Here is a 27,562-nt window from a genome sequence, read left to right on the forward strand (position 1 = left end):
CAGGAACGGCGTTATGATGGGCGTGTTTAAAAAACGTCACTGAAGCTATTGCCCTACTGCTGGCAGGAGAGCGGTGGTTGCTGGGTGTACATCCGGGAACCGATACCGTTCATTGCCTTTTTGCACGATGGGAGATGTTTCAACGCGGGAACAGCTCAGTGTATGTATAATGCCGCGCTCGTGTTAAACGCGCCTAAAGGCTAAGCGTGCACGCCGGTTATCAACATATTCGTGACTGCGACGAATAAATGATTCGTGATTCGAAAGTGTGTAAAGGGTACTTGCTTTCTCGCACGAGAATCTGCAATTACTGTATGCATTTGGGGGATTCATGTCAACATGCGCCTGCAGTGACTCAACATAGATATGAAAATATAAAGATGCCACGCTTTTTTAATTTTAATTTTCTATTAAGCTGGACATTTTTTTTTCCCTCCGTGAAAAATCCTGGTATTGCCACTTGCAGATCCTTTGCTTTTAACGAAGAAAGGAGCCTTAATGCTGTCAGCAGGTTTCAATGGCTGGATTCACATGGGAAGCTAAGTCATAAGGCAGTTGTTTTCCATGCAAACATGTGCAAATACTAACACATCTGAAAAACAGGGAGTTGGGAATCTGAAGGCTAAGTATTGTGGTACATTTAATTATATTTTTATCCCATTCATCCTCAGTAAGATCAATATTGCATTTGCATGCTTTATATCAGTATGCAATCTTGTTCAGTTCTGCAACTGAAAAAGCTTATCTACTAGAGCATCTCTAATAAGATAAATTTAAAATATCCTCCAAAATAATCCCAAAGTAAATTACACACACATGAAGGGCATCAATGTTCAGGTTAACTAGCAGGTCAGGGAGAGAAAGAGTTAAATGTAACCAGTCTCAATAAAAGTGATGGACTGATCCCCCTTTCCCCATCCTTTTCATTATAGTAGATAGTGCTTTTAAATAAAATGCTGTCCATGTATGTTAAAGCTGTTTTAGGTACAATTGGCCTGGTTTTCCTGTGGTGGGCAAATACAGATTTTTTTGTGGATTGATAACTGTACATGCCTTTGAGAACCTCTTAGACAATAATCCCATGTACTAACAAAGTTTACCAGAACTTGAATTGTAAATGTTCAGCTCTGTGAATGGAATTTTAGAATCAGAACCAGAATTTTTATAACTCTCTTTTTCCTGTATGCTTCACTCTGCCTATACAGATTCTGAGATCACTGACGTCCAAGATTGAAATCATCTATGATTATAAAAGTGCCCTTTTTCCCACAGTCTCTGGATGATTTTAGTGAATTTGCCACTTGTAATGTATTTTAAGGATGTGTTTGTGCACCATACTGCATCTAGTTTGAACGAGACAAAGGTTTTTAATAGATTAACCTGAGGGGCCCCCTTGTTTGCTGGCCCCTTGACCAACTTACACTATTTGGCAAATTCATGCTTCCTCTTTTATTGTTATTGAAATACAAAAGATTAAAATAAAGTCTGTGGAAGCCTGGTAGGGGTCTAGGTCATCCTGCCCATGGTGTGAGAAAGGATGGGAATTTGTAGATGACTTTAAAAAAAACCCCGAAAGAATTGATTATGCTGAAATTGCCCTATTTTGTCCCTGTTTCTACCCCATTCCTGGGTGCTAGAGGGGTGGGATTAGGTTAATTTCAAATTAACTTCCCTTGTTCAGGTGACCTATAACAATCTCAGGTTAAAAACTATTTAAGTTATTTCATGTGATCTCAGTTTGGATTTATGTGACATATTTTATATAAAACTGAGTATATTTAGCCAAATGTGACCTGAATTTTTATTTTGAAACATCACATTTATCTTTCTGCAACTATCAGAATTGCAAATGTTTGATCTAAATTTATTTGGTAATTTGTGTGTAGATTTATGGAAACAAAGTGCATTTCCCCCCCCTAGATTTTAAGATGGAGAGCAGCAGCAAGCATTGCTTGGTCTGTGCTATTACTTCCTCTGTGTGTGGCGGTGTTCATTATCATTACCAGTATTGACCTCTTCCATCCAATTCAGTGGATCACAGGTATGTACAAAATGTACCCAATGTTGGATAACCACGCTGCAGAATAATACTGCTGCATAGTACTTTGTTGTATTTTAATCATACTGCTTTGTACTTATTATGTTGATAACGCTTATGCAGCATTTCAGATTGATTGTCATATCTCTGATCATGGTTTATGATCACCTCTAATTAATTTAATTAGAGGTTTAGTTAATTAAAAAAGCCATCTGACAAAATCTTGTCAATTTAAAAGAAACTGCCAGAATAATTTAGTTGCCTTTCGCCAGCTCTTAGCTTTTTACTAAAATTAGATAAAACTAAGATTCAGGGAAAGGCAGCTAAAATTTTCTCCTGCATGCATGGATTGAACATGCAACGGTGGACACGGAGTTGAGAATTGTGCTAGAAACTATGGAGTCTCTGGTGCTGTTTGAGTTTGGCTGTTTTTTTATAGACATTTCATTATCCAGCTAAGTAATACCTTCAGTGCAGAGACTCTTAGGGCATTATTCAGATTCATAAGTCCTAAACTGTTCCAGTTATAGCTGCTTTATAATCCTTTCTCAAAAGGAATTCACTTTTTCTGTTCCAGATTCTTTCAATGATTTGTATACATCCTATGTGATCTTTTGCATACTACTGCTGTCGGTGGTGATACTGGTAATAAATGTCTTCAATGTTCAGTTTCACGCAGGTGGGTACTGAAAGCCATATTGAATATGGCCCTGATTAGTGTCTTAAATATATCCTTATTTTAAAGCTTCATTTTGGGGTCTCTCTTATTCTATAATCCAAAGAGAAATTGAGTTATTATCCTAATTGTTTCTTGAATCGTCAGTATCTTAAGAATTCTCACAAAGCTGGCCTTTATCATTGAAAAACTTCTCTGAAGGTGGTTTGACTGGCAGGTTTGAATATGAATACCTTTCATGTTAAGAGCTATCTAATATTAAAATAAATGGTGGTGGTTGGAATGCCATAGTTGGCATGAACATGATGCAATAGGTGGGAAACCTAAGGGAGTGGTTTAAGGAGGAGATGGTTAATGTTGTTTTCTTTACTTTGCAGTTGTGCCTTCTATTCACTGCTCCCGATTAGCCCTAATAAGCAAGATTATCCACCCACAGCAGGTGATCCATTCAATTGCCCATGCGGTGATGGGGATGCTGGTGGCTTGGTGTGCTGCAGTTATGACCAAGGGGAAGTTCCTCTTTTTGTCCATGCCCTGCAGAGCTACCACTACAGAAAGGTATAATCCCAAAACTTTCCGTTTATACATAACATGTAAAAATTAATAAAAACAGCATTACCAAAAATTTTAAAATACTCTTTACACACCTTGGCTTGTTCAGGGATCTTTTTTGGTCAATTCTCTGATCTTTGTGTGCCAGCAGCAGACAAGCCATAGTAGATGCAAAGAGAGAATGCAGGTTTGGGTTTGGACATCATGTTTTTGGCCTTAATGACTTAGTTATTCATATATGCTGTACAAAAAGGGCCAATAGTGATCTTTTTTGTCCTCCTCCCCCTCCATTTCAAGTGTATGGAAATCAAGCAAATAATTTTGTTCAGACCAATTTCTTTAGGATTAAATTATTGTAAGAAGTCATTGGCAGCGGTAAGCAGAAATATTTTCTTTGGGCTACCTTTGAGTAGAAGTTATGTTGAGGTTTCTTGCTTCTGAGACATTAATCATTGAGAAAAAAAACCATTTTCACTGCAGCTAATTACAGTCCTGTAATATTTGTACATCCCTGTCAGATAGTGCTAAGACACTTGTGCTGTGGGAGAGAACTCGCGTGAAATTTTGCTGTTTTGTTTTTTAAAATAAGGGGAATTAGTTTACAAAAAAGAGGATTCCTACCCCTTCCAAAAGTACCAAATTTTCATGTATTTAAATTAATCTTCTCCATTCTCACGATCTCCAGATGTTTTTGAACTTTAACAAATGGAAATTCCTGGAGTTCTGATCTCAGCATATCTGGAAGTTCGCAACATTCCAACTTGATCTTTTTTAAGAAGTGCAAAATCAGATACTATATTTTTAAAAGTGAAGCAAAGAATAGAGTTCTGTGTGACTGCATGCAAACACTTAAAATTGCTGTTTTGCTGCAGTGCTGCTGATGCTACCCTTCACACATGCCTGAATGAATATCATCTCTTCCTTTTACTCCTTGGAGCTTTTATGGGTTACAGTTACAGTCTCCGATATCTTGTCAACAATTTGAACTACCTCCCATTTCCTGCCATACAAGTAAGTTCATAAAATACAAGTGTACGAAGACTTTACATCTGATCTGCAATAGTGGCCAGGATATGTCCAGGAAAAGAACTTTCCTCAAAAAATACCTACAATATTCACACATTAGACTAAGCCAATGCAGACTTCGCTTTAGCAGGATAGATAAACCCTTCCACTGAGATTTTATGCTGTGGTTTCTTTTATAGGATACATTCACATATTACCCTAAACCAGCATAATCAAGTCATATAATGGCTTGTTGTGATGTTTCAGCTTGTAAGGTTGCATATAGGGAGATACAATTTAATGAGGACAATGTTATGTATGTGTGACTTGTTAACCAGAACAATATGTTTTCTGTCTTTTTTTGTGTGTTTGTAAAATCTGTCCTTGGGATTGTTAGGCAATTTTGCAACTGCTACTTGGGAGTTATCATTTATTTTCATTATTTATAAGCCACTCCTATTAATTCCCTATGCAATGATTGAAAAAGCAAGTATAAAAACAGCTACAACCTTAAGACCTTAAAACCTTAGGATTTTTATGCAACTTTACTCACGTATTGTAAACTTTTTTGTTATGAAGATAGCAGAATCTCTTCATATGTTATCTAGAGAATAGTGCCTAAAAGTACATGTCAAGTTAGAACAAGAGCATTATGTATTTGTATATAGCTAGCAAGAGTATTTATTTATTTGATATATATCTTTATTTTCCCTCAATAATGACTCTCCAGGTCAATTTTAGCAATTTATTGATTGATGGGGAAAATCTTTATCTAACCTGAATTAAATATATTTGGTTTATTTTACTTAGTCTATGACTTATATCAGAAAATTTTAGAACAGCCAAAATGCTGTTTTAAATGTTTGGAATGCTTGAACAGCTTCCTTGAATTTCAACCTTTGTATTTTTTGCACATTGTTAGAATTGTTTTACTCATTGAAAAAAATGAATATTCTAATTTTTCTAGATCAGATTTATCTATTTTGGAAGACCTGCGTAGTCATCAGGAAAACCAGAAATGGAAAACCTGTTATATGATGTGACTGGGCTCTTTTTTAAAAATTTGGAACCAGACATACAGCTGCAGGAATTCACATGAAGTGGAAAGAATGTTAATGCAATTTAAAATTCAAGTATAGAAAAAGTGGTTCTACGTACAGAAGTTGTGAAAAGTGGCTGATCAATAATATGGGGCAGGAGTGAGCTCTAAACTTGGACAAATATATCTGATATTTATCATTTCCACTACCAAATATGCTGCTGTGTGCAAAATACACTTTTGTTTCTTAGATGAAGGGAAGATCTTAGCATAGCCTTAACTTTATATGTGCCTGCCAACTACCAGCAGAGCTGGCGGCAGATTCGGATGATGAGGTTGGGGAGGAACTTGGGCCAGTGTTGGAAGGCTCTGATGGAATCTTTGCGTCGGATGCAAAGATAGAGCCAGGGCTGTCCGACATTTGCAGCCACCAATGAGACAGCTGCCTTTGGAGGTTGATATGAGTGAGGAGGAAGAACAGCTGGGTCCTGTTCCAGATGTATGTATGTGCAGAGCAGTTAGAAGAGGTGAGCAACTCGGGAAGCAAAGCATACATGAATGCTGAATGGCCCTCCCTGGCTGGGGAATAAATAGAAGGAAAGGGGAATGGTTGTCATAGGAGACAACAGTTCGTATTTCTGAAGGTTTTGCTCATTGTGTTTCATGCCACAAAGACTGCTTGCCAGAACTTACTTTGCAGCCTTTCGGCTGGGAGCTTAAGGCCTTGCAATTATTGCAAGGAACTGATAAGGTCTGTACTGCAATTAACTCCTTGAAGGACTTTTGCCTGGACTTTTCGGTGGGTGAATGCAATTAATTCACAAGAGGTAAACAGGGTTTTTTCGTGACAAAGAGTCTTTTTCTTGTTTCTGCTAAGGCTGGGTCAGAACACCATGGTAGAGCATGGAACCCTATGTTTTACTGTCAAAATGTATGAAAAAATGGACTTTTGTCAAAGTACACATGTACTGAATGCCTGTCATGGTATATGACACAAAGCAATAAAGCAGTTATAAAAAGTATATTGATGTTTAGCTGCAATGTGTAAATTAGAGTCCTATCCCTAGCTAATAAATATTTTACTGTATTAAAGCAGGGAAAAAAATAGAACTTTAATCTGAAACTTTATCAGACAAGCTCCTATAATATGGCAGGATTGGAAGATTGTCCAATTTAAAGCATGAAAAGGTCTTCACGTTCAATATGATATTCCATTCAGAAATATTTGTATATAACTTTTTCAGCAGTACAAGTATCTGCGCTTCAGAAGATCTCTTCCACTGCTGGCAAAACATAGTTGTGTGGAGTCGTTTTATATGGTTAGGAACTTCTGTGCTGCTTATTACTTCTTTGGTAAGAGTTTCCTCTTTATTCATTCCTTTCCTGTTCTGCAAAACAATAGAAAGAGGTGAGGCACTGAGGTTGGTTTTAAGGCAGGATGAATCTAATCTTTTGGTCCTGGGATCAATGGAAGAGGAGTTATTGCAGCTGTTTCTTTTCTTTCTGTATATCCAAATGGGCAATATAAATGTGGGAGGAGCCTATTTATTTCATTTACTGTATATGGTGCCCTCTTTCAAAAGCTCAAGATTATGTCCTATCATTGTTTCTCACATAACAACCCTGTGAAATAAGATGGAAGAGAGTGATTGATTCTGCTAATGACTGAGAGTGGACTTGAACCTAGTTCTCCCAAGTCTGGGTTTGATTGCCTTGACTAATTATATCATTCTGGCCCCCTAGAAAAACTGGCCATTAGGGGGAATACAACAAGATTGTCCTGTGTGATAATATTATTTATGCCAAGTATAGCAGCTAGTTTTCGGCAACTCAACCAGATGAAGTCCATTACTATGACTTCAGAAGTCCAAGTTAATAGAACATAGAAAAACATGTTTTGGCTACAAGATGCAAGAAACATTTCTTTGTGTGTTGTGAATAACGTAAAATGCGAGTCTGATTATAAATGGTGATCTGAAACCAGGATTGCTCTCCCCTCCCCTCCCCTCCATCCTGATACTTCTGTTTGCATTTTGATAGTATTGGTAGCACCCTTAAGATGTCACAGAAGGAAGATGTCTCTTTTTCTGTAGGGTTCAAATTCAGTTGGAGCAGCCTATATATGTAAGAAGGTATTTATATTGGGTTGTGATCTTGACATAATGAGACTTTGAAATCAGTGGAACAGGTTTATTATAACCAACTCTGCCCTGTTGATAGCGCTCAGATTATTCTAACTGAATTTGGACCCAGACCAGTATATTAAAAAACAAATTCTTTTTTGAGTTTTGTATTGGCAGTATATTTTTTTGTTTGAAAGTTCTGCATAATTTATCAAAGCAGTATATGCCCGTGATGTTACCCGTTGATTATTCTATTTATTTCTATTTCTCAGGTTATATTCCAAGGACATGGATAATGACCACAATGAGCCTTCGTACGGATAGGTTAGCACCTATAAACATGTATTTATGTTGAATTGTATCTTCCCTACTCTGTAAACTATAAAAAGCAATATAAGTGCTTCCAGTTAAGTTCACAGGTTGTGATGAAGTATAGGATAAAGTTTGCTTTTTAAGTATGTTTTATTGATGAGGATTTAGTGCTTCCAAGAAGGGATTATATTCCAAGAACAACAGTTTCAAGGGGCACATATTTGCAGGTGACAGCATTAATCCAGTAGAGCTATAAACTACTTTTGTGAAACATTAGTTTGAATTTAATATGTAAATTCCTTAAAAAGGTTTTCCTAAAAAACAGCATACACATATTCTAAAATATTTCTGATGATATCAATACAATAACAATATATTTAGCAATCATCACCCAAACGTACTCAAAACACATCTTTGAATATTCAATTTTTTCACTTACATAACTTACAGGTAGTTCTCAACTTGATTGTAATGAAGCTTGTTCACTATAGTCGTGACAGTCGTAAAGCAGATCACTCATGTGACCAACCTGATTTTACAATGATGTTTGTTAAACAAACACCACATTTCTTAAGTGAACCAATTGTTTGCTATTGGCTGATTTTGCAAGAAATTGGAAGTGCCAGTTTTCAGTAAAAAAAAGTCATACGCATTCATGTGGCTGTGCAAACCATCATATTTGGCCAAATGCCCAAAATTCAGTCATGTGACCATAGAGACTAGTTTACAAGTTCCCTTGGGGAGGTCTAGCTTTGAATGGTTGCTAAGCAACCAGTTGTAAGTCAAGGATTGGCTATACTGTATTTAGGGCTCAGAAAGTTGTGCTTTTGATAAATTGCTTATGTATTCATGTCACACCCGTCAAATTGTAGGAAGGAAATAAACTGTTCATTTTTATTTGTTTATTTGTCTTTCAGCAATCTTCCTCTTCTAGACACAGTGGCTGGTCTCCTGGATTTGTCTCTTCTGTATCATAGCTGGTTGTGTGGTCTGTTTCTCCTCATGACTTGGTACATTGCATGGCTTCTCTTCAGAATTTTTTCAACTGAGGTGGGTGTCACAGGCCCCCTGCTACCCAAACACACTATCCCTGCTCTCAAAATAGCTTTCATTTCAAAAACTCGCTGTTTAATACAACTTCCGTTATAATAAAGCCAACATCATTGCATTGCATTATATTGAATTACTAACTTTCTCATCAATCTGTTGATTTTTGCTTGCAAGCTTGCAAATGAGTATTATGCCTTAAGTGACATCAATAAAAGATGGCTTCAGCCGCAGTATCTGTTCTATTTTCAGGCACATCACTTTCCTATCCAACCAACTTTTGCAGAAGAAGCAGACCAATGTTTACCTAAAATCTTAAACAGCAACCCTCCACCCCTTTTAAAGGTATGTCTCTGGTTGGATATGGAGGCTGCCAGTCGGTATGATTACATGTGTGATGATAACAGAATTAATACAAGGAGAATTTGGCAACAAAACCAAGTTTTTATTATTGGTTGGCATTGTCAAAATTACAAGTTAGCTGTAGCTTACCCTTACTTACAGAAGCTAGATTGGCATTTGTCTGTTATCAAAGCCAAACTACTCTGTCTTAAATCAATTTGTGAATCTAACCATATGTTCTGATTGTTCTTTTTAAAGTTTTTTTTAAAAAGAAACTTTGTATGATTATGGTTCAACTCTGGAAAATAAAAAGCAAATTAAGCCAGCTTTGCACTATTTCTAAAAAAAATTTCTCTGTAGTTTTTGGCTTTACAGGACCTGATGTTTCTTTCTCAATATTCTTCTGTGCGTCGTCAAGAGGTCTTTAGCCTCAGCCAACCAGGTACTTGAAAAAATACTGATGTTTTGTTAAATGAAAAGGGAAGTAATACGGAGTGAGAAATAAACTGATTATTATTTAAATTGAAGAGTTTTGTTTGCATTTGATATTTTGGATGTGAGCATGACATAACTATTTTATTATGAATATTTAGTTATAAAATTTACTTATACATTACTTATATAGTTTTTTATAGAACCATATGTTTTTGGGAATTTATGGTCAGAAGAAAACTGACTAAGAAAATATCTTAAGACTTAAAAAGAAAATTATTTGTACTTTTTGTCCATTGGTAAACATAAAGAGGTGTAAAATAGAACATGGCAATTAGAATAATTACAATACCTTGCATATTTTTCCTAAATTGTTTTTGGTCAGTAAACCCATATATAATATGTCGGGATATCACTTCTGACATGGGCTTGATTCTGATAGCCTAACAGCTTAGAAGCAATAGAATCCTGATTAAAAATTTATATTGTATGGGGATGTAAATTCTGTACTTCCACATTCCTCCATTGAATTTTGTCTGGTTATGTATATTAGATTAGAAAACTGTATCTCACATTGTTGATTGATGCTGTTGCAACAAATTATTATTTATTAGTATTACTAAAATATGTTTTTGTCAAATAAGTGGTTTTCTTTCTGCTCCAAATCTGTTATCAAAGAATCAGAATTGAAGGGACTATTTAGGTTATTGTAATAGGTACTCATTGGCACTCTGTGTATTTCTGACAGGCGGGCATCCATACAACTGGACTTCAATTTGCGGGGAGTGTTTGAACCTACTAAGTGATCTGACACAAAAGCTGATAATCCAACAAGAGATTGCAGCTGCAAATGGAAGATTGAAACAGCCATCTGCAGGAGACTTGACACAGTCCTTCAGTTCTCCAGGTAATGGACAATGTTTAATCCAACGGCTACCAAATCTGAGTTGCCAAGATCTAGATGATTGCTAGGTGGCAGCAAAGCGATAGAGATATTTCTTTGCTGCCATCTAGTGGTCATTTGGATTTGTACAATCAAAATCTGGTAGCCTTAGCCAGGCATTTTTTTGAGCATTTAAATCACACCAAGTCTGTCAGACAGGAAAGAACTGCATTAGGAAAAGAATTGGCTAGAGTACTAATATAGCATTCATGAAAGTGTGAGAAAAAGATCAGAGTGGGTTTCTGTTTCACTGGCATTTTAACTTTTTTTGTCTGACAACAAGCAACATTCTAATGAACTGCTTTTCCTGTGTGGGAAAGTAGCAGCATGTGGAAGCCTTCGGCCTAGTATGGCTTCCAAAGCCGACACTGCTTTAGATTTAATTTTTTGGCATAGTTCCATTGGCATAACGAAAGCATGTCACGTCTCTTCCCCCAGCAATCACATAACTACATTTTGGACACTTGGTAACCAGCTGACATGTATGACTGGTTGCCTCACAGTCACGTGACCACAATTTGTGACTTTTTTGCCAGTTTCTGGCAAAAGTACCCATTCGAGAGAATGGTTTGCATCTACAACCAGATGATTTGCTTAACAATCACCATAAAAACAGTTATAAAATCAGGCCTGGTTATGTGGTGCCTCAGCCTATGACTTTCAGTCCCAATAGTGGCTGCAAGCTGAGAGCTACCGGTACCCAGATATATCATTGTGGCAATTTATATTGCTGTGGTCTATGTCCTAATACATTGGGTTTATTCAGCCCACGTTATCAACGATAATCATGACAAGTATAATTAAAGAACCTCAGAAGCATGGATCTTTAATTTTTATACCACAACCTGTAGCCTGTAGTCCACATGTGGCACCTTAGCATCTCATTTGCAGTTCTCAGAGCTTGCATTGCAGAGATTTACATACAAGTAGTCTAATTTCAGTTATTCTTATGTTTTAGTTATTTTGGATTTTTTTCACTCCAAATTCAAGAAATTAACACTTTTGAGAGCAAATATTCTCATTCTTATTGAGTGTCCACAATAACTCCAAATCAGCTCAAAAGAAATATTCGGGGCCACTTCTTTTGATGAGGGAGTCAGAGTTAAAATGGAAATAATTTCACATTCTCAATTCTACTCTCAAATTCCTGAAATAAATGGACCCTGTTCCTTCTGATAACATCCTAAAATAATCTTCAAAGATCTCAAGACTGAAAGGCTCCTAGCTACTTTGATCTTTTAAACCCTGTTCATTTCTATTCTGCACTCTCAATATAATATCTATATTGCCAGACATTATTAATGATCAAAATATATCAAATAATCTCCAGGTGTAACTTGGAGATTCATGATTGAATTTACATCTTTCCATAAGTCATGGCTTGTCTTAACCATGGCTTGTTGAAGAAGCTCAAATTAAGCTATAAATTGTAATTTATAAACCATAGTGCCGGAGATCAGACAACATGCTAAGTCAACCACAATATATTTAGTCACTCTCCCATTATCTGTCTTTGTAAATGTCCTTTCTGCAGTACCATTTAATAATAATCACTTCAGTTGCTATAAAGTCATATGTACATATCTATTTAAATTACTTCCACAATCTGTTTCAAAATGTGAATCTAGAAATGCAAAATATTGGATAGTAGTAAGATGTTTCTTTAAAAAAATCATTTTTGTTTCATCAAGCCCATTCCGAGAAGAGTGATATTTTAATATTGATTTAGCACAGCCACTTCAGAGCTCAGCAGTCTTGCTTTTCTTAGTGGAAATTGTACTAGTAATTTTCTTTTGTGTTTCATACAAGTTACAAAAAGAATTAACTCCGCTTTTCGCTGCATCTAAGCTAGCAGCTGCCACTTATTTTGTTGGTGCAAGGCATCCTGAATATAGCTTTTTAAAATATGATTCCTTGCTTGGAGCAGCTCCTGAAGAAAGCTCATTTCAGACGCCAAGGACCAGCATATTTCCTCGAGCCCATATGCATTCCCTGGTTAAATCGTCTCTGTTGCCCTTAAAAACATCACCTGCATCTGATCTTGGAAGCAATTTAGGATCACCTTTTAATACTTCCCTTTTGGGTCATAAATCTGGACTGTTGGAGTTAAACTCTCCTTGGCATGGATCTGTCCAAAGTCCCCATATTATGAGAAGAGGACCAAAACTATGGACATCAAGTTCAGGTAGGAAATATTATTATGTCAATTTTGATCTTGATCGTCCAGTAAGATAATTATTAAGGAACTTTATTTTAAAGAAATAACTTTTTAAAAAAACGGGATGGATTTTTCTTACAGATCTGCAATTGTCAGGCTACCCCGATGAACCTCACCCAGTGATGGTGGTTGCAAAAGATTCTAAGGAAGCAGCAGAGCCAGGTTCTTTCTATATGTGGCTACAGAACAAGAAAGAACAGGTATTAACTATGAATCAAACAATACATTCGTCTGCATGGTATATTTTCTTTACAGGTGGTCCTTGGTGATCTCCTGTTGGCTTCCCCATTGACTTTGCTTGTGGGAACCAGCGTGAAGATCTCAAATGGGGATCATGTGACCACTGGATGCTACAATATCATATTTACAAGTCAGTCGCTGAGTGTCCAGATTGTGATGATTGTAGGGATGCTGCAATAGCTGGAACTCCAAGGACTGGTCATAAGTACCATTTGCTAAGCGCTGCTATAAGTTCAAACAGTCGCTGAATGAGTGGTTGTTAAGCAGGTGTACTTATATAGTGCATTTCTTTCTTTCTTTTCTTTTTTTACATAGGAAGGATTAATTCCAATCATTTTAAGACTTGGGTATGTTTATAGCTCAGGATCAGGCAAAGCAGTCCTTCCAGTTACCCAAATATCTGTCTTAGCACAAAGCTCCTTGATTCAGCTGATATTTTATAAAGATTATTTTAATTAAAGGTGGCCATGTTGCAGAACATAACTGATAGCATCATATTTATATGCAGGTCCAGCTAGGTTGGTAGAGAGAGCTGCAGGGAGCACTCGTGACGTCTCGCCTGGATTACTGCAACGCTCTCTACATGGGGCTTCCCTTGAAGGGCATCCGGAGGCTACAGTTAGTCCAGAATGCGGCTGCGCGGGTGATAGATGGAGCCCCTCGTGGCTCCCGCATAACACCCATCCTGCGCAGACTGCACTGGCTACCTGTGGCCTTCCGGGTGCGCTTCAAGGTTTTGGTGACCACCTTCAAAGCGCTCCATGGCATAGGGCCGGGTTATTTACCGGACCGCCTACTGCTACCAGATACCTCTCACCGACCCGTCCGCTCTCACAGAGAGGGACTCCTCAGGGTGCCGTCAGCTAGGCAGTGTCGTCTGGCGGCGCCCAGGGGAAGGGCCTTCTCTGTGGGGGCTCCCGCCCTCTGGAACGAACTCCCCCCAGGACTCCGTCAACTTCCGGACCTCCGAACCTTCCGTCGCGAGCTCAAGACACATTTATTTACCTGTGCAGGACTGGCTTAGATTTTAAATTTATAGGGGTTTTAAATTGGTTTTAATATTTATATTTCCATTTTTAATAATTGGGCATTAGAATAAGTTTTTTAATGATTATTTTAATTTGTATATAGATGTTTTATATGCCTGTGAACCGCCCTGAGTCCTTTGGGAGATAGGGCGGTATACAAATTTGAATAATAAATAAATAAATAAAAAATAGTTTAAGTTTTTGTAAAAATGTATTTTTTAATTGACAGTGTCCCTCAGGCCATTGAGAATAGGCAATGATTCTATATACTCTTAGAATTCCAGTTGTGCTCCCTAATGTCCACCCCAGTACTGGTAGTCCTCTACTTACGACCACAATTGAGCCCAAAATTTCTGTTGCTAAGCTAAGTGAGACATTTGTTAAGTGAGTTTTGCCCCGTTTTACGACCTTTCTTGCCACAGTTGTTAAGTGAATCACTGCAGTTGTTAAGTTAGTAATACAATTTGGCTTTCCCATTGACTTCACTTGTCAGAAGGTCATAAAAGGTGATTACATGACCCCAGGACACCACAATTGTCATAAATATGAATCAGTTGCCAAACACCTGAATTTTGATCACATGACCAGGGGGAGGCTGCAGTAGTTATAAGTGTGAAAAGTGGTCATAAGTCAGTTTTTTCAGTGACGTCATAACTTTGAAAGGTCACTAAATGAACTGTTTTAAGTCGAGGACTACCTGCATAGCAGAAAAGCTTTGATTAAAACTTACAACTGGAATTATATATTATTCTGAACTACTGCATATATTCTTTAATGCTTCATAGATTTCTTCTTCTTCTAGATCAAAAATTTCCTGTCGAAACGAGTCCTGATAATGTATTTTTTCAACAAGGTAAGATTGCATGCGTAAGTCAATGATTGGCCTTTTTAGGAAGGCAATTATTCTTATTAATGCTTTTCTTTAATCCTTAAATTAAAATTTTGTCCAATGATTTTTGAAATGGTACTTTGGAAACTTACATTTTAACTACTGATTGAAATTTTGATAATTGATTTAATTTACCAGCAACTTGGTTTGCAAGGATATTAGAATTAATCGGTTGAACATTGAAACTATTAACACATTTAGTACTCTTGATGATTAAATTTGCTATTAGTATTGAGAACCTGCAGCTAACTTCATTGATTAATTTGCAAAACATTTTACTCTTCAGCACCCTGAAGCATCAATCCAAGCCCTGTTTTCGGATACCCAAATGCATATTTGGGCTTTGGAAGGTAAATAATATGTTCATTTTTTAAAAAGCGTTTTTCATTGTATTATATTTCAAAGGAAGATTACAAAAGTAATACCTAGAAAATAAACAATAAAACAGTAAAACACTATACTAAAATCTTAATGAACCACCAAACTCCCCATACCCTTAAACAAGATTTAAAAATTTAAAAAAATCAGAAAATAATTGGAACAATCTCTTTATATTGGAAACATCTCTCAAATAAGTAACACATTGCCTTATAGCACTTAGCACTTAGACTTATATACCATTTCATAGTGCTTTTACAGCCCTCTCTAAGCAGTTTACAGAGCCAGCATATTGCCCCCAACAATCTAGGTCCTCATTTACCCACCTCGGAAGGATGGAAGGCTGAGTCAACCTTGAGCCAGTGAGATTTGAACTGCCGAACTGCAGCTAGCAGTCAGCTGAAGTAGTCTGCAGTACTGCACTCTAACCACTGCACCACCTCGGTTCTATATCAGTTACTTGCCCTGTTTTTTAAGGTAATTGAATATCACAGATTCATCTTTGGGTGATTTTTTAAGACACACACACACATGCCCTACAACTTTTGGGGCACCAGGGACTGATTCCTTGGAGAGAGCTTCTCCCATGGCCCAGAGGGGGCGTGGTTTCACATGCTGCCTGGATCCCAACAGGTGGGGCTTCACTTGTTTGCATGGCCCAGTTTCTGGCATGCTGCGGACCGTTGCTGGTCCATGGATCGGGGATTGAGGATCCCTGTCCTACAGGACTAAAAGGCCTAACCCTATCAGTGGGGGTTTTATTGAAAAGTTGCAATACTTTTGACTTCCTGTTTGGCACCATAGGTGATGGCGGTGATCTTTACGATCACCAATCTCTGGATTATGTGGAATCGCTAGGACAGCTTAAATCTGCCGTCCAGCGGTTCAAAAACCCCCTCTTCGGGAGAAGAAGAGGAGGTGAGCTGCAGGGTAGAGGTAGAACTTCCCTAAAGCCCCTGAGAAAAAAAGGGTTAGAAGGGTTAAGTTCCCTCCAGCAACCTGAAGTGCTCCAGATCTGAGGATTTTTCTGCTTTGGCGGAACCAATCACCACGACCAAACGCCGAGATTTATTTTGGACAATAAAGGATTATACCGGACAGAACGAAAGTGGGAGAACTTTATGCAAGTAGCCAAACCAATTCCCCGTTACTTTGTAACAAGCTTGAAAATAGCAAGAAAATGGAGGCGAATTGTTAACAAGCTAACGAGTGGAAAGCGAAAGTGATACTTTTATTGCTTGCCGTCTGCCGCTGGTAAATTGCATGTTATTTGCTACTTTAACTCTTTGCTGCCTGCTGATAGAATCTAGGGGAGATTTTTAAATATTGCTTTAAAAGACTGTGTTTCTCAGAGGTTAAGAAGATTTAAAGTGAATATTAAGTTGGAAATAAATAAATAAATAAATAATTTTATAGAAGATGGCAGCCAAACAATTAAAGTCTACTGTAACAAAGGGCTCTGGAATTTCATCAGCTGGTGCCTCTCCAGCTCATACAGCAGAGACTAGAACATTGAATTTAGAGGCGTTACAAGAGAACTTAAAGGACTTTATACAAGAAAAATTTAAAGTAATAACTGATGAGATGTCTGAAATGAAAGAGCAGATATTAGAAATTCAAGTGGGAAATAAAGAAGGATTTGTAATTGCAATACAAAGTTTGGCAAAAAATGTGATTTTATTAGAAGAGGAAGTTGAAGAAATCAAGCAACTTAACTCAAAATTAGAAAATAAAATGGATGAATTTCAAAGTAAAATGGAAAAAACAGATGATGAAATAGTTTTGATACAATATAGAAATATGGAATTTGCTTTAAGAATCTGTGGCTTGAAAGAGAATAAAGAAGAGAATTTAAGGGAAATTTTTTCTGAAGTATTTGCTGAGATATTAGCAGTCCGTCCAGCAGATATGGCTTATCAAATTGATAAAATATATCGTGTGAATTCTTGGATAGCAAGGCAAAAAAAGTTGCCAAGGGATGTTGTTATTTATTTTACAAATAGAACAGTGAGAAATCAGATTCTGCAAGCCTCATATAAGGGGGAGAAGATTCAGGTTGCTGGTCAAGATATTTTAATATTAAAGGAAATTCCACCAAAAATGTTAAGGGCTAGGAAGGAATTTGCCTTCCTGGTGAATGAACTTAAAAAACGTCAGATTGAATATAGATGGGATATTCCAACTGGTATAATAGTATATTATGCAGGGAAAGTACATCGTCTCAATACAGTTGGAAAAGCAAGAGAATTTTATGTTGAGGCATTAAAAGTTGGAAGTCTTCCCCCATTGGAAGCTAGAAGAAGGGAGGCTGAAGTGAAGGAAAGAGAAGTGAAGCAGGTACAAGAACAGATTGTGATGGAAGAAGATTTATTACAAGTGTTGGAAATACCTACGACGGGTTCAGATTCAAAGGAACAAAGGCTGACAAGAGCTGCTGCTAAACGCAAGGAACAAGAGATGAAGGCACAACAACAACTGGCAACTACTACAACGGAAACAGTGGGAGGAGCAAGGCCTAAAGCAAAATGTGATCTGCGGCTGGTGTTCCAAAAGTTTCCTTTGGCCGATAATGGCAATTAAACTATTATCTTGGAATGTTAATGGTTTGAATTCACCACAGAAGAGAAGGAAAGTATTTCATTATTTGAAACAATTTAAAAATGACATTACCTGTTTACAAGAAACACATATTAGATCTTTAGACCAGAAATATTTGATAAACTCAAAACTGGGAGTACATTTTGTTGCGTCCTCTTTGGGGAAAAAAAATGGTTTAGTTATATATATAAAGAAGGATATATCAGCAAAATTAATTGAGGTGGATAAGCAAGGAAGATACATTGCTATTGAACTTTTGTTGGAGGGAAAGAAGATATTATTAATAGGAGTTTTTGCTCCGAATCAACAACAAGAATTTTTTTTCAAGTTTTTACATAAAAGAATAGTATTTTGGGATTATAAATCATATATATTAATGGGTGATTGGAATGGTGTGTTGGATACTCAAAAAGACAAAAAAAGTTTAAGGAAGATTTCAAGCCGGGCGAAATTACCAAAGGCTTTTTTTGAAATGATGGAGGACTTGGAATTAAGAGATATTTGGAGAGAACATAATACAGAAAAGAGGGATTTTATCTTCTTTTCTGACAGGCATCAATCATTTTCGAGGATTGATTTTATTTTGATTTCTAATGATTTGTATTCTAGAGTGAAGAAGACTAAGATTTGTTCAAGAACTCTATGTGATCATAGTCCGGTTTGGTTTGAATTTGATCGGGAAAAGGAGGCTAGGAGATCATGTAGGTTGAATGAGAATTTGTTTAAATATGAACAAAATGTAAATGAATGTAAAAAGCAAATGAAAGAATTTTTTATTATGAATATGAAAAAAGAGACATCTATAGAGATGATTTGGGACGCTAGCAAGGCGTATATGAGAGGAAATCTTATACAAATGAATATTAAATACAAAAATAAATTGCAGAAAAAGAAAAAGGAATTGGAAGAGGAAATTAAAAAGAAAGAACATTGATAAATAGCCCAGGAAATAGTAAAATAAAAGAATCAATAAATATATTAAGAGGTCAGTTTAACATGTTGATGGCAGATCAAGTAGCAATTAATTTACAATATGTAAAACATAATACGTTTAATAATGCCAATAAGCCAGGAAGATGGCTTGCCTATTTAATAAGGAAAAAACAGAAATCACGGAACGATTGATAAAATAGAATATAGGGGTAAGGAAGTTTATCGAAAGAACTTGATTAAAAAAGCATTTTTAGCATATTATAGTAAGTTATATACTAGGGATATGATTGATGATACAGAGATAGAAAGATATTTACAACAACAAAATATTTGTGAGCTTACAGAAAATCAAAGAGAAGAACTGAATCAATTAATTACTTCAGAGGAAATTTTGTTAGCAATTAAGCAACTTAAAATCGGTAAAGCACCAGGTACAGATGGTTTAACAGCTGTTTATTATAAAAATTTACAAAATGAGATGGTTGAATCACTTAAAGAATTATTTAATAAAATTCAAATGGGAGGGGATGTTCCCTCTTAATACCGAAGGAAGATCGAGATGGTATTAAAGCAGAGAATTATAGGCCTATATCACTTTTAAATACTGATTACAAGATATTTGCCAAGATACTTGCTAATAGATTAATGCCAGTGATAAATCAAATAATTCATAATGATCAGTCAGGATTTATTAAGGGTAGGCAGATGAGATATAATGTGAGGCAAATTGTAAATTTACTTGAATATTTGGAACGAAACAACCAAGTCTCAGCGGCATTCTTTTTTTTGGATGCTGAAAAAGCTTTTGACAGATTGGATTGGCAGTTTTTGTTTAAAGTAATAGAAAAAATGCAATTTGGGGATTATTTTATCCATGCAATTAAAGCAATATATCAGAAGCAAACAGCACAAATAATAGTAAATGGTGGGTTAACAGAAACTTTTAAAATTGGGAAAGGGGCGAGACAGGGATGTCCCCTGTCCCCATTACTTTTTATTTTAACTTTAGAAATTCTTCTGAATAAAATACGTGGTTCCGATCGAATAAAGGGAATTAGAGTTAAACATCAAGATTATAGATTAAGAGCTTTTGCAGATGACTTGGTTGTTACTATATCCCAACCAATATACTCAGCTACTGGTTTAAAAGATATAATTGGTCAGTATGGTAAAGTATCTGGATTTAAGGTGAATCAGCAAAAGACAAAGATGATAACTAAAAATATGAATATACAACAAAAAGAAGAGTTAGAAAGAACTACAGGTTTTGAAATCGTTAAAAAGGTTAAATATTTAGGAATATGTATTACAGCTTCAAATGTCAAATTATACAAAAAAGAAATGGAGAATTGGAAGAAGTTACAATTATCCTTGCTGGGAAGAATAGCGGCTATAAAACTGAATGTTTTGCCCAGGTTTCTATTTTTGTTTCAAATGACACCGGTACTTAAGAATGACATCAAATTACAGGAATGGCAAAAGGGGGTTAATAACTTTGTATGGATGGGCAAAAAACCAAGAATAAAATTAAAAATAATGCAGGACACAAGGGAAAGGGGGGGGTCTTAAAATGCCTAATTTAAAATTGTATTATGAAGCAGTTGTCTTATTAATTACTGATTGGATTAATTTAACTGAGGAAAGAGTTTTGAATATAGAAGGTTATGGTTTGTTATATGGGTAGCATGCCTATTTATTATATGATAAGAAAGTAGATAAAATATTTAAAAATAATATAATTAGAAATGCATTATTGAGGGTCTGGAGGAAATATCAATATAAATTAGATAGAAAGATTCCAATATGGGCAATCCCGAGACACATGATAGAAAATATAAATATATATCAAAAGATGGAGGTAATTACCTATAAAGAACTTCTTTGTATGGAAAAGGGGGAATTACAATTAAAATCCAGAGAAAAGATGGGGGAAGAAGGGAAAAATGGTTCCAATATGGACAATTACAAGCTAGATGGAAATTAGATCAAAAAATAGGTGTTAAGCAAACAGAGGATAATTTGTTAAAACAAATGAGAGATCAAGGCCAACAGCATATTAAGAGGTTGTATAATGTATTAGTAGAAATAGACTCAGAGACTGAATTGGTTAAGGATTGTATGATTAAGTGGGCACAAAATTTTCAGCAACCAATAATGTTGGAAACTTGGGAAAGAATTTGGGTGAGGAATGTTAAATTTACACAAGCGCAAAATATGAGAGAAAATTTTTATAAGATGTTTTATAGATGGCATTTAGACCCCAAAAAGTTGTCATGTATGTATCCTAATGTACAGGCTAAATGTTGGAGATGTGATTGTGAAGATGCCACTTATTACCATATATGGTGGACTTGTCAAAAAGTTAAAGCATTTTGGATTAAAGTATGGTGGATCATGCAGAATATTTTGAAAAAGAAGATTAAGTTTACTCCGCAGTTCTTTCTACTAGGAATAATTATGGATTGTACAGCTATAGAGACTAAATTGATTTTGAACTTAATAACAGCCGCAAGACTTTTGATTGCTCAATATTGGAAGAAAGAAGAATTACCTACAATTGAAGAATGGACACTCAAAGTATCAAATCTGGCAGAAATGGCAAAAATTTCTGCTCACTTGAAAGACTATACACAAGAAAAATATATTTTAGAATGGAAAATGTGGATTGATTATATTCAAAATAAGTATCAGATAAAAAAATATCAAATAGCATATGAGTAAATTTAGGAAATATTTTGTATTAGATTTATTTCTGAAGGAGAGGGGAATTGAGAGTGTGATTATGTGTGGAGTGACTAGAGATTATAATTTAGGAATTATTTTGGATTATGATTGTTAGTTTTGATACCCTGCATTTTGTTCTGGGAGGTGGGGGTATGGGGGGGGGGGAAGGGGGAGGGGAATTGGGAGGTTGAGGGTAGAGGATGGAGTGATGGTTAATGTACAGGGATTATTGAAGATGTATAAATATAATTAATGTAGGGTCGGGTCTGCCCAGTTACTATTTTAGAACGGTGGGGAGGGAGAAAAGAGGAGAGAGTAGGAGGTAGGAAAGAGGAGAAGAGGAAGGAAGAGGGGTAGAAGAGGGAGAAGGAAGGTGGAGGGTGGAGGGAGGAGAGGATGTAGATAAGAGAAGGAGAGGAAGGTCTGGAAAGTAGAAGAAGGTAGAAGAGGGAAGAGTGTTAAAAAGGGGGGTGGTGACTGGGTAAGCCCGACTAATTGTATATAACTACATTGGATGAGCTGTTTGATATGATTGTAAAAATAAAACTTTTTTATGAAAAAAGAAAAAAGAAAAGTTGCAATACATTTTTCTGTTACCTGTTTCCCAGGTCAACTTTCGGTAGACTAGGTTAGATCCGTATGGAGACAAGCGGTAGACCAGTGTACAGGGTATTGCTTTTCTTCAGATCTAATAGCTCATCTACCCAGTCTTTGGGACTTTACTTATCCAGGGGTTTGTAAAAATTGTGTTTCAAATTTGGAGTTATTACAATCTAACCAGGCAGAAAATTTTCCACTGTTATTGAAGAATGGCTGCCACACAGTTTTCATAAAAGCCTTAACAAGAGATTGAGAAAATCTCTCCCTTAGAAACCTGGATATAAATTGAATTCTGAAGGTGAAAAAAAATCACCTTGTTAAGATTTTTGTAACACATTTTGGAACGTGTTCAGTAAAATTTAGTAAAGAGGCCCTGAAAAAATCTTGTTTTCTTTGGAGGTGGAGTGGCCAAGAATTTGGAAGCTCTTTCTGCTTTTTCTAATACCTGCTGCTTGCTTGCCATAGGCAGCTGTATCTGCTTGAATTTGCCATAGGTACTGTAGTTGATTACATAGATAGTGTTGTGACCTAGGCCCAAGTAGTTATTACCAGACACAATCAGTCCTAAACAAACATATTTTATTAGAACAGGTGAGAATTACTTCACTCTCAGCTTAGTCCAAATTAAGTACAAAAGAAAGTCCTACATAAAAAGTCCTTCGGCCTTATCACAAACCTTTGTCTTCTTTGGCACCCTGCCAAAGGCTTTTCTTGGCAAGAAACAGGAAACAAGAAACAATTGTAGCAACGTTGCTTTCCTACAAAAAGACCAAGAGCTGTTTCTGTTTTTTAAGCCTTATGGGAGGGGCCAGTCATCTCCTGGCTTTACTCCCGAGTTGTCCTTTTTGCTTTAGCTGCTCTTGCCTTCTGGCAGCTTTTCGCATGCATGCACTAGGAACAGGCTCTTCTGCCTCTCTGCTGTCCGCCTCTGGAGGCTTTGGAGTCCATGCATCGCTCCCAGATGGCCCTGGCCCCATCTCTGTCTCTGACGCAGAGCTCTCGTCCAGACCTTCCACTGACTGCAGGACTGACCCATTGTCCTCCCCAGCCTCCTCACTGTCTGCTGCAGCTCCGTAGGCTGCTGGCGGACCACAACAGGTAGCTGCTCGCCTTTTCCACCTGTTGAGCTGCTCTTGCAGATCCCAAATATCTTTTTTCCTCACCACCTACCTTGATTTCTGACAAACTTTTATGACTAGATGCAAGATTGGGGCCCTTTTAAGGAGTATTAGGGTGGGGCATTCAGCTACAGGATTCCATGCTGTTAGCCAAGTCAGACTGCTCAATGGCAGTCTGAGTAATCTTAAGAAGGGAAGCGTCTCAGTAGCTCATGGCAGTGGTCTCGTCTTCTATGCATCAGAGAAGACTCTCTACTCTGCTGATTCAAAATTTCTTACCAGTTTCATGATTAGGGAGGAGGGATTTTTTTCGAATTGGGCTTTGGCAGAGTTGAGCTTAAAATTTTTCCACAGGTTGAGGAGAATACATTAGCTTTTGAGGAGTGGAAGGGCCACCAAGCTTCCGTATCTCTGTTCTCTGGAGTCCTGAGGAGAGGATTGATATATTTTTCCTGAAGGTACATAGGCGAGACAATATCAGTTGTGCATATTTTGAGCATATTGATTTGTTACAGTACCTGAAATGTTTCTTGTGATTGTACTCGTACTTCAACGCCCAGAATTCTCGCGATGACCATGTTGGCTGGGAAATTCAGAGAGTTGAGATTTAGGAATCCAGCGGCTGTCCAAGTTAAGAGAAGGCTGGTTTTACATTGTTGGAAGGGAAGATTGGTGAAAATGAAAATCAAAATTTTGCAAATTGAGAGTCCCGTGACAAAACACTGCAATCTTAAATTTCATGATATTTAACCGGTTGGAATTAAAAATTACTCTTTTTTTCCTGAAGGTTTATCACATCTTGTAGCAGCCTCGTTTATTGAAGATAGGTATGGTGTTGTTCAGACAACACTGCCAGCAATTCTGAGTACTTTGCTAACTCTTCAGGAGGTAAGGAGCCTTAATTCTTTTCACAGAAAAGAAGTATGAAGCCATAACATACTACTAGAAAAAATTATTTAATTTGCTATTTCTTTTAAAATCTATTAAATGTTTTTCCTATGGTTAAAGAGGGTATATTGGTTAGACTAAAATCAAAAAGGTGCTTTTAAGGGTATGACTGTAGCACTCCTTCTGCAGCTCCTTAAAACAGCTGTATCTTTTTTGGAGATCACATAGCTAAAGCTATTGTATATTCCCTGGAGGATTCATATTTGATTTAAGGAGCTGCAGACAAATGTTTTCTTCCTGTCCTCATACTTTCTGAAACAATTTTTTCACATTTGAATGCAAAGCATGCATGACCCATTCTTCTATTTAAGAATTTTATCCTCTGGAAGTCTTGAATTAGAACAGTATTTTGATTGATAAAGGTAATTCTATTCCTCATGGGACTTAGCCTCCAAAGTTGATACTAGCATTTTCATCATTTAGGGCTTACCGCAGTTGGTTTGCATTGGACAAGACATGGAAAGAACTTGCACAGCCACAAAAAATTATTAAACTTGTATTAGCTTAGTTATTTTTCTGGGCATGATTTTCTCCGTGATTGCACGTTGCAATAAGGGATCATGTGGTTCACTAAATTTTGGCTTAGTAGATATGAAATTTGTAAATCATGATTGATTGATAATGACTGTAGACTATGACTTAGCATGAACAATGTGGTTGGTTGATTGTTTGACTGGCTTATTGAGTGAATTATAGTTAAAGCATGCCTTAACATATTTAACATTTTCTCATAAGAGAAATATTGTGGGTTTTTTAAGAATTGAATTATGTTGGTTAGTTTTTAGAATCTTGATCTTTCTGATTTCTGAATTGTTTTAGTACGTTTGATGAGCATTTAGTATTTACTAAATGACCCATGATGTGTTGGGTGATCTTTCAGAGATACTATTTTATCCAAACAGAGAAATAGAACAATGACATATGGGCAAAAAGCACTGGGAGCAGGAGTGGCTTTCGGCTTCCTGCTGGCTTCCCCATTGACTCTGGTTGTGGGAAACTGGCAGGAAGTATCAGAAATAACAATTATGTGGCTGAGTTTGGTGGCCCTGCAGCAGTCAAAAGTTTGCAAATACAACTGGTCTGAAAGCCTTTGAAATTCAGTTCCATAGATGTAATGAATCCCTGGTTTTGTACACAATCTTTAAGTTAGCACATTTGAAGTATGTTGATTAAAAAATAATTGCCCTATAGCACGGGTGTCAAATGGGCTGGATGCGTCACACGCAGGTCACGTCCATCCCAGCTCCGTGAAGGGAAAAAACATCGTGACACGTCACCTGACAGCAACGTGACACCGCGAGTTTGACACCTGTGCCCTATAATATCCTATTTTGGCTAATTGAAGATTACAAACAGACAAGAGTTTTAGCAGTATATAGGTTTTTTTACGTAAGCCTATAAATGTCAGTATGTTTCTTTATTGGATTTTTTTTTCATTCTAGGTTATCGACAAACACTTCAAACTTCCTCATGTTTCCAGCAAACCTCCCAAAACTTCAGGAAATCTTGCAGACACTTCCTACAAGACCCTTCGATTTGCTTTGAGATCATCACTAAAAACTGCAATCTATCGCATAACCACCACCTTTGGAGAACATTTAAAGTGAGTTTGAAGTGTCTAAACTGCGTTAGTGTTCATTTCCTAATGTTCTAAAGCATATTATGGATGGATGAAAACCGTGATTGTTACTGGGAAAGATGGGAGGAGCACTGTCTACACTACCTTGAGCTCCTGAAGAAAAGATGGACTTTAATCATCACATTGAAATGTCTATGGAGATTCTCAATCATCCAGGTCAGGGGTCTTCAACCTTGGCAACTTTAAGACTTGTGGACTTCAACTCCCAGAGCTGGCTGAGGAACTCTGGGAGTTGAAGTCCTCAAGTCTTAAAGTTGTCAAGGTTGAAGACCCCTGATCCAGATCATGGTTGTTCCAAACAGCTTTTTCCAAAAGGTAGTTGGCCTTTTTTCTTTGGTGTTTTTTTTTCCTTTGAAAACATTTCACTTCTCATCCAAAAAGCTTCTTCGATTCTAACTGGTGGGGAATAGAAGGATGTATAGTCTTCTGAATAAAACTGGATGACTGCAAAGAATATAAAAAGAAAAAAAGCAAGAAAGGCCAGTTGCCTTTTGGAAAAAGCACCTTTAGAACATCACAATGAAATTTAATGCATTGTTATATCATTAAATAAGCATTAAAAGAACAGCAGCAGCAACTAAGCCTGTTTTACCTATCTAAAAAAAGTAGGCAAAAAATAGTCTATGCTTCCTCTGACCTTGTATTGAAAACAGTTCGGAGTGAGCTTAAGTACATTCATAGCTCAGTGGCTAAGATGCTGAGCTTGTCGATCGAAAGGTTGGCAGTTCAGTGGTTCGAATCCCTAGTGCCATGTAACAGGGTGAGCTCCCATTACTTCTGCCAACCTAGCAGTTCGAAAGCACATAAAAAATGCAAGTAGAAAAATAGGGACCATCTTTGGTGGGAAGGTAATAATGTTCTGTGCGCCTTTGGCATTTAGTCATGCCAGCCACATGACCACAGAGATGTCTTCAGATAGTGCTGGCTCTTCGGCATTGAAACGGTGATGAGCACCGCCCCCTAGAGTCAGAAACTACTAGCACATATGTGTGAGGGGAACCTTTACCTTTACCTTTAAGTACATTCAGCTTAACGTGCTTGAGATCCTTACGTTCAGTGTGGAAAGACTGGAGTAGAGCCAGCAAGGCAGGTTCTCTAGAGGCTGTCCTCTGGAGGCAGGAGCTCTTCAGACATGCATCCTTAACAAATGTCTGAATAGGGCTAAAGCCATGTTAGGATTGGAGGAAATAACTCACATCTGAATTTGCTTTCTTAATTTTCTTATTTCAGATCCCTTTTCTTCAGCCAAGGTTATTTAGAAAAATGTTCCAGGAGGTCATCACAACTTTTTATAGTGTGTGTTTTAATGCATCTTGGAACAAGTTTTGCAAAGTATGTTTTCTGATCTCTCTCTCTCTCTTTAGTGCAGTGCAAGTGTCTTTAGAACATAAGAAAAGACTGCAGCAGTTCTTGGAGTTCAAGGAATAGAGAAACCAAATTGCACATACTGTTGGAGATGGATAGTAACGATGCAGCAATATCAGGTCAAAACAAAATTAAAATGACTTGATCTATCATACTGGCTTCTCAAATATGTACTTCCCCCCCCCCCACCTTTTTGGCAACTCATAAGTTGATGTGTATGTATTTTGTAATGACATACACGTATTTTTTAAACTTTTGGATTGTTTTACTCTGATATTTTGTATAATAAAAAGATATTTAAACTACATACACTTTGGACTAATTGAATAATATTTTGATTTATGTATGGCTGCTTTAATATACTTCTTGAAGCTC

The 27,562-nt window shown here is 36.9% G+C and overlaps 1 protein-coding gene across 6 annotated transcripts; it reads left to right on the plus strand.

Moving 5' to 3' along the window:
* The first annotated feature begins 91 nt into the window (after window positions 1–91).
* Window positions 92–27,498, plus strand: NDC1 (NDC1 transmembrane nucleoporin). 6 transcript variants are annotated; one of them, XM_058175136.1, is made up of 18 exons: window positions 92–160; window positions 1,921–2,041; window positions 2,616–2,717; window positions 3,092–3,272; window positions 4,139–4,277; window positions 6,555–6,663; window positions 7,706–7,757; window positions 8,663–8,795; window positions 9,045–9,137; window positions 9,495–9,576; window positions 10,315–10,473; window positions 12,437–12,694; window positions 12,809–12,927; window positions 14,798–14,848; window positions 15,171–15,234; window positions 24,023–24,123; window positions 25,626–25,786; window positions 27,187–27,498. In XM_058175136.1, exons 1-18 carry the CDS (start codon window positions 128–130, stop codon window positions 27,248–27,250), a joined length of 2,022 nt encoding a protein of 673 aa, XP_058031119.1. In that variant the 5' UTR covers window positions 92–127; the 3' UTR covers window positions 27,251–27,498. The 6 variants fall into 6 exon arrangements, with proteins under 6 accessions (XP_058031119.1, XP_058031120.1, XP_058031122.1 ...); XM_058175137.1 differs by having other exon boundaries at window positions 6,558–6,663; XM_058175138.1 differs by having other exon boundaries at window positions 133–266.
* The last annotated feature ends 64 nt before the right edge of the window (window positions 27,499–27,562 follow it).

Source organism: Ahaetulla prasina, chromosome 3 (assembly GCF_028640845.1).
Source record: "Ahaetulla prasina isolate Xishuangbanna chromosome 3, ASM2864084v1, whole genome shotgun sequence".
In the NCBI taxonomy this organism is placed as follows: Eukaryota; Metazoa; Chordata; class Lepidosauria; order Squamata; family Colubridae; genus Ahaetulla; species Ahaetulla prasina.

Coding starts and splice junctions, on each gene's coding strand:
- NDC1 (XM_058175136.1), top strand. CDS start 128: ATGGGAGATGTTTCAACGCGGGAACAGCTCAGT. Junction 12,928..14,797: donor TACAGAACAAGAAAGAACAG/GTATTAACTATG, acceptor TTCTTCTTCTAG/ATCAAAAATTTCCTGTCGAA. Junction 24,124..25,625: donor CTTTGCTAACTCTTCAGGAG/GTAAGGAGCCTT, acceptor TTTTCATTCTAG/GTTATCGACAAACACTTCAA.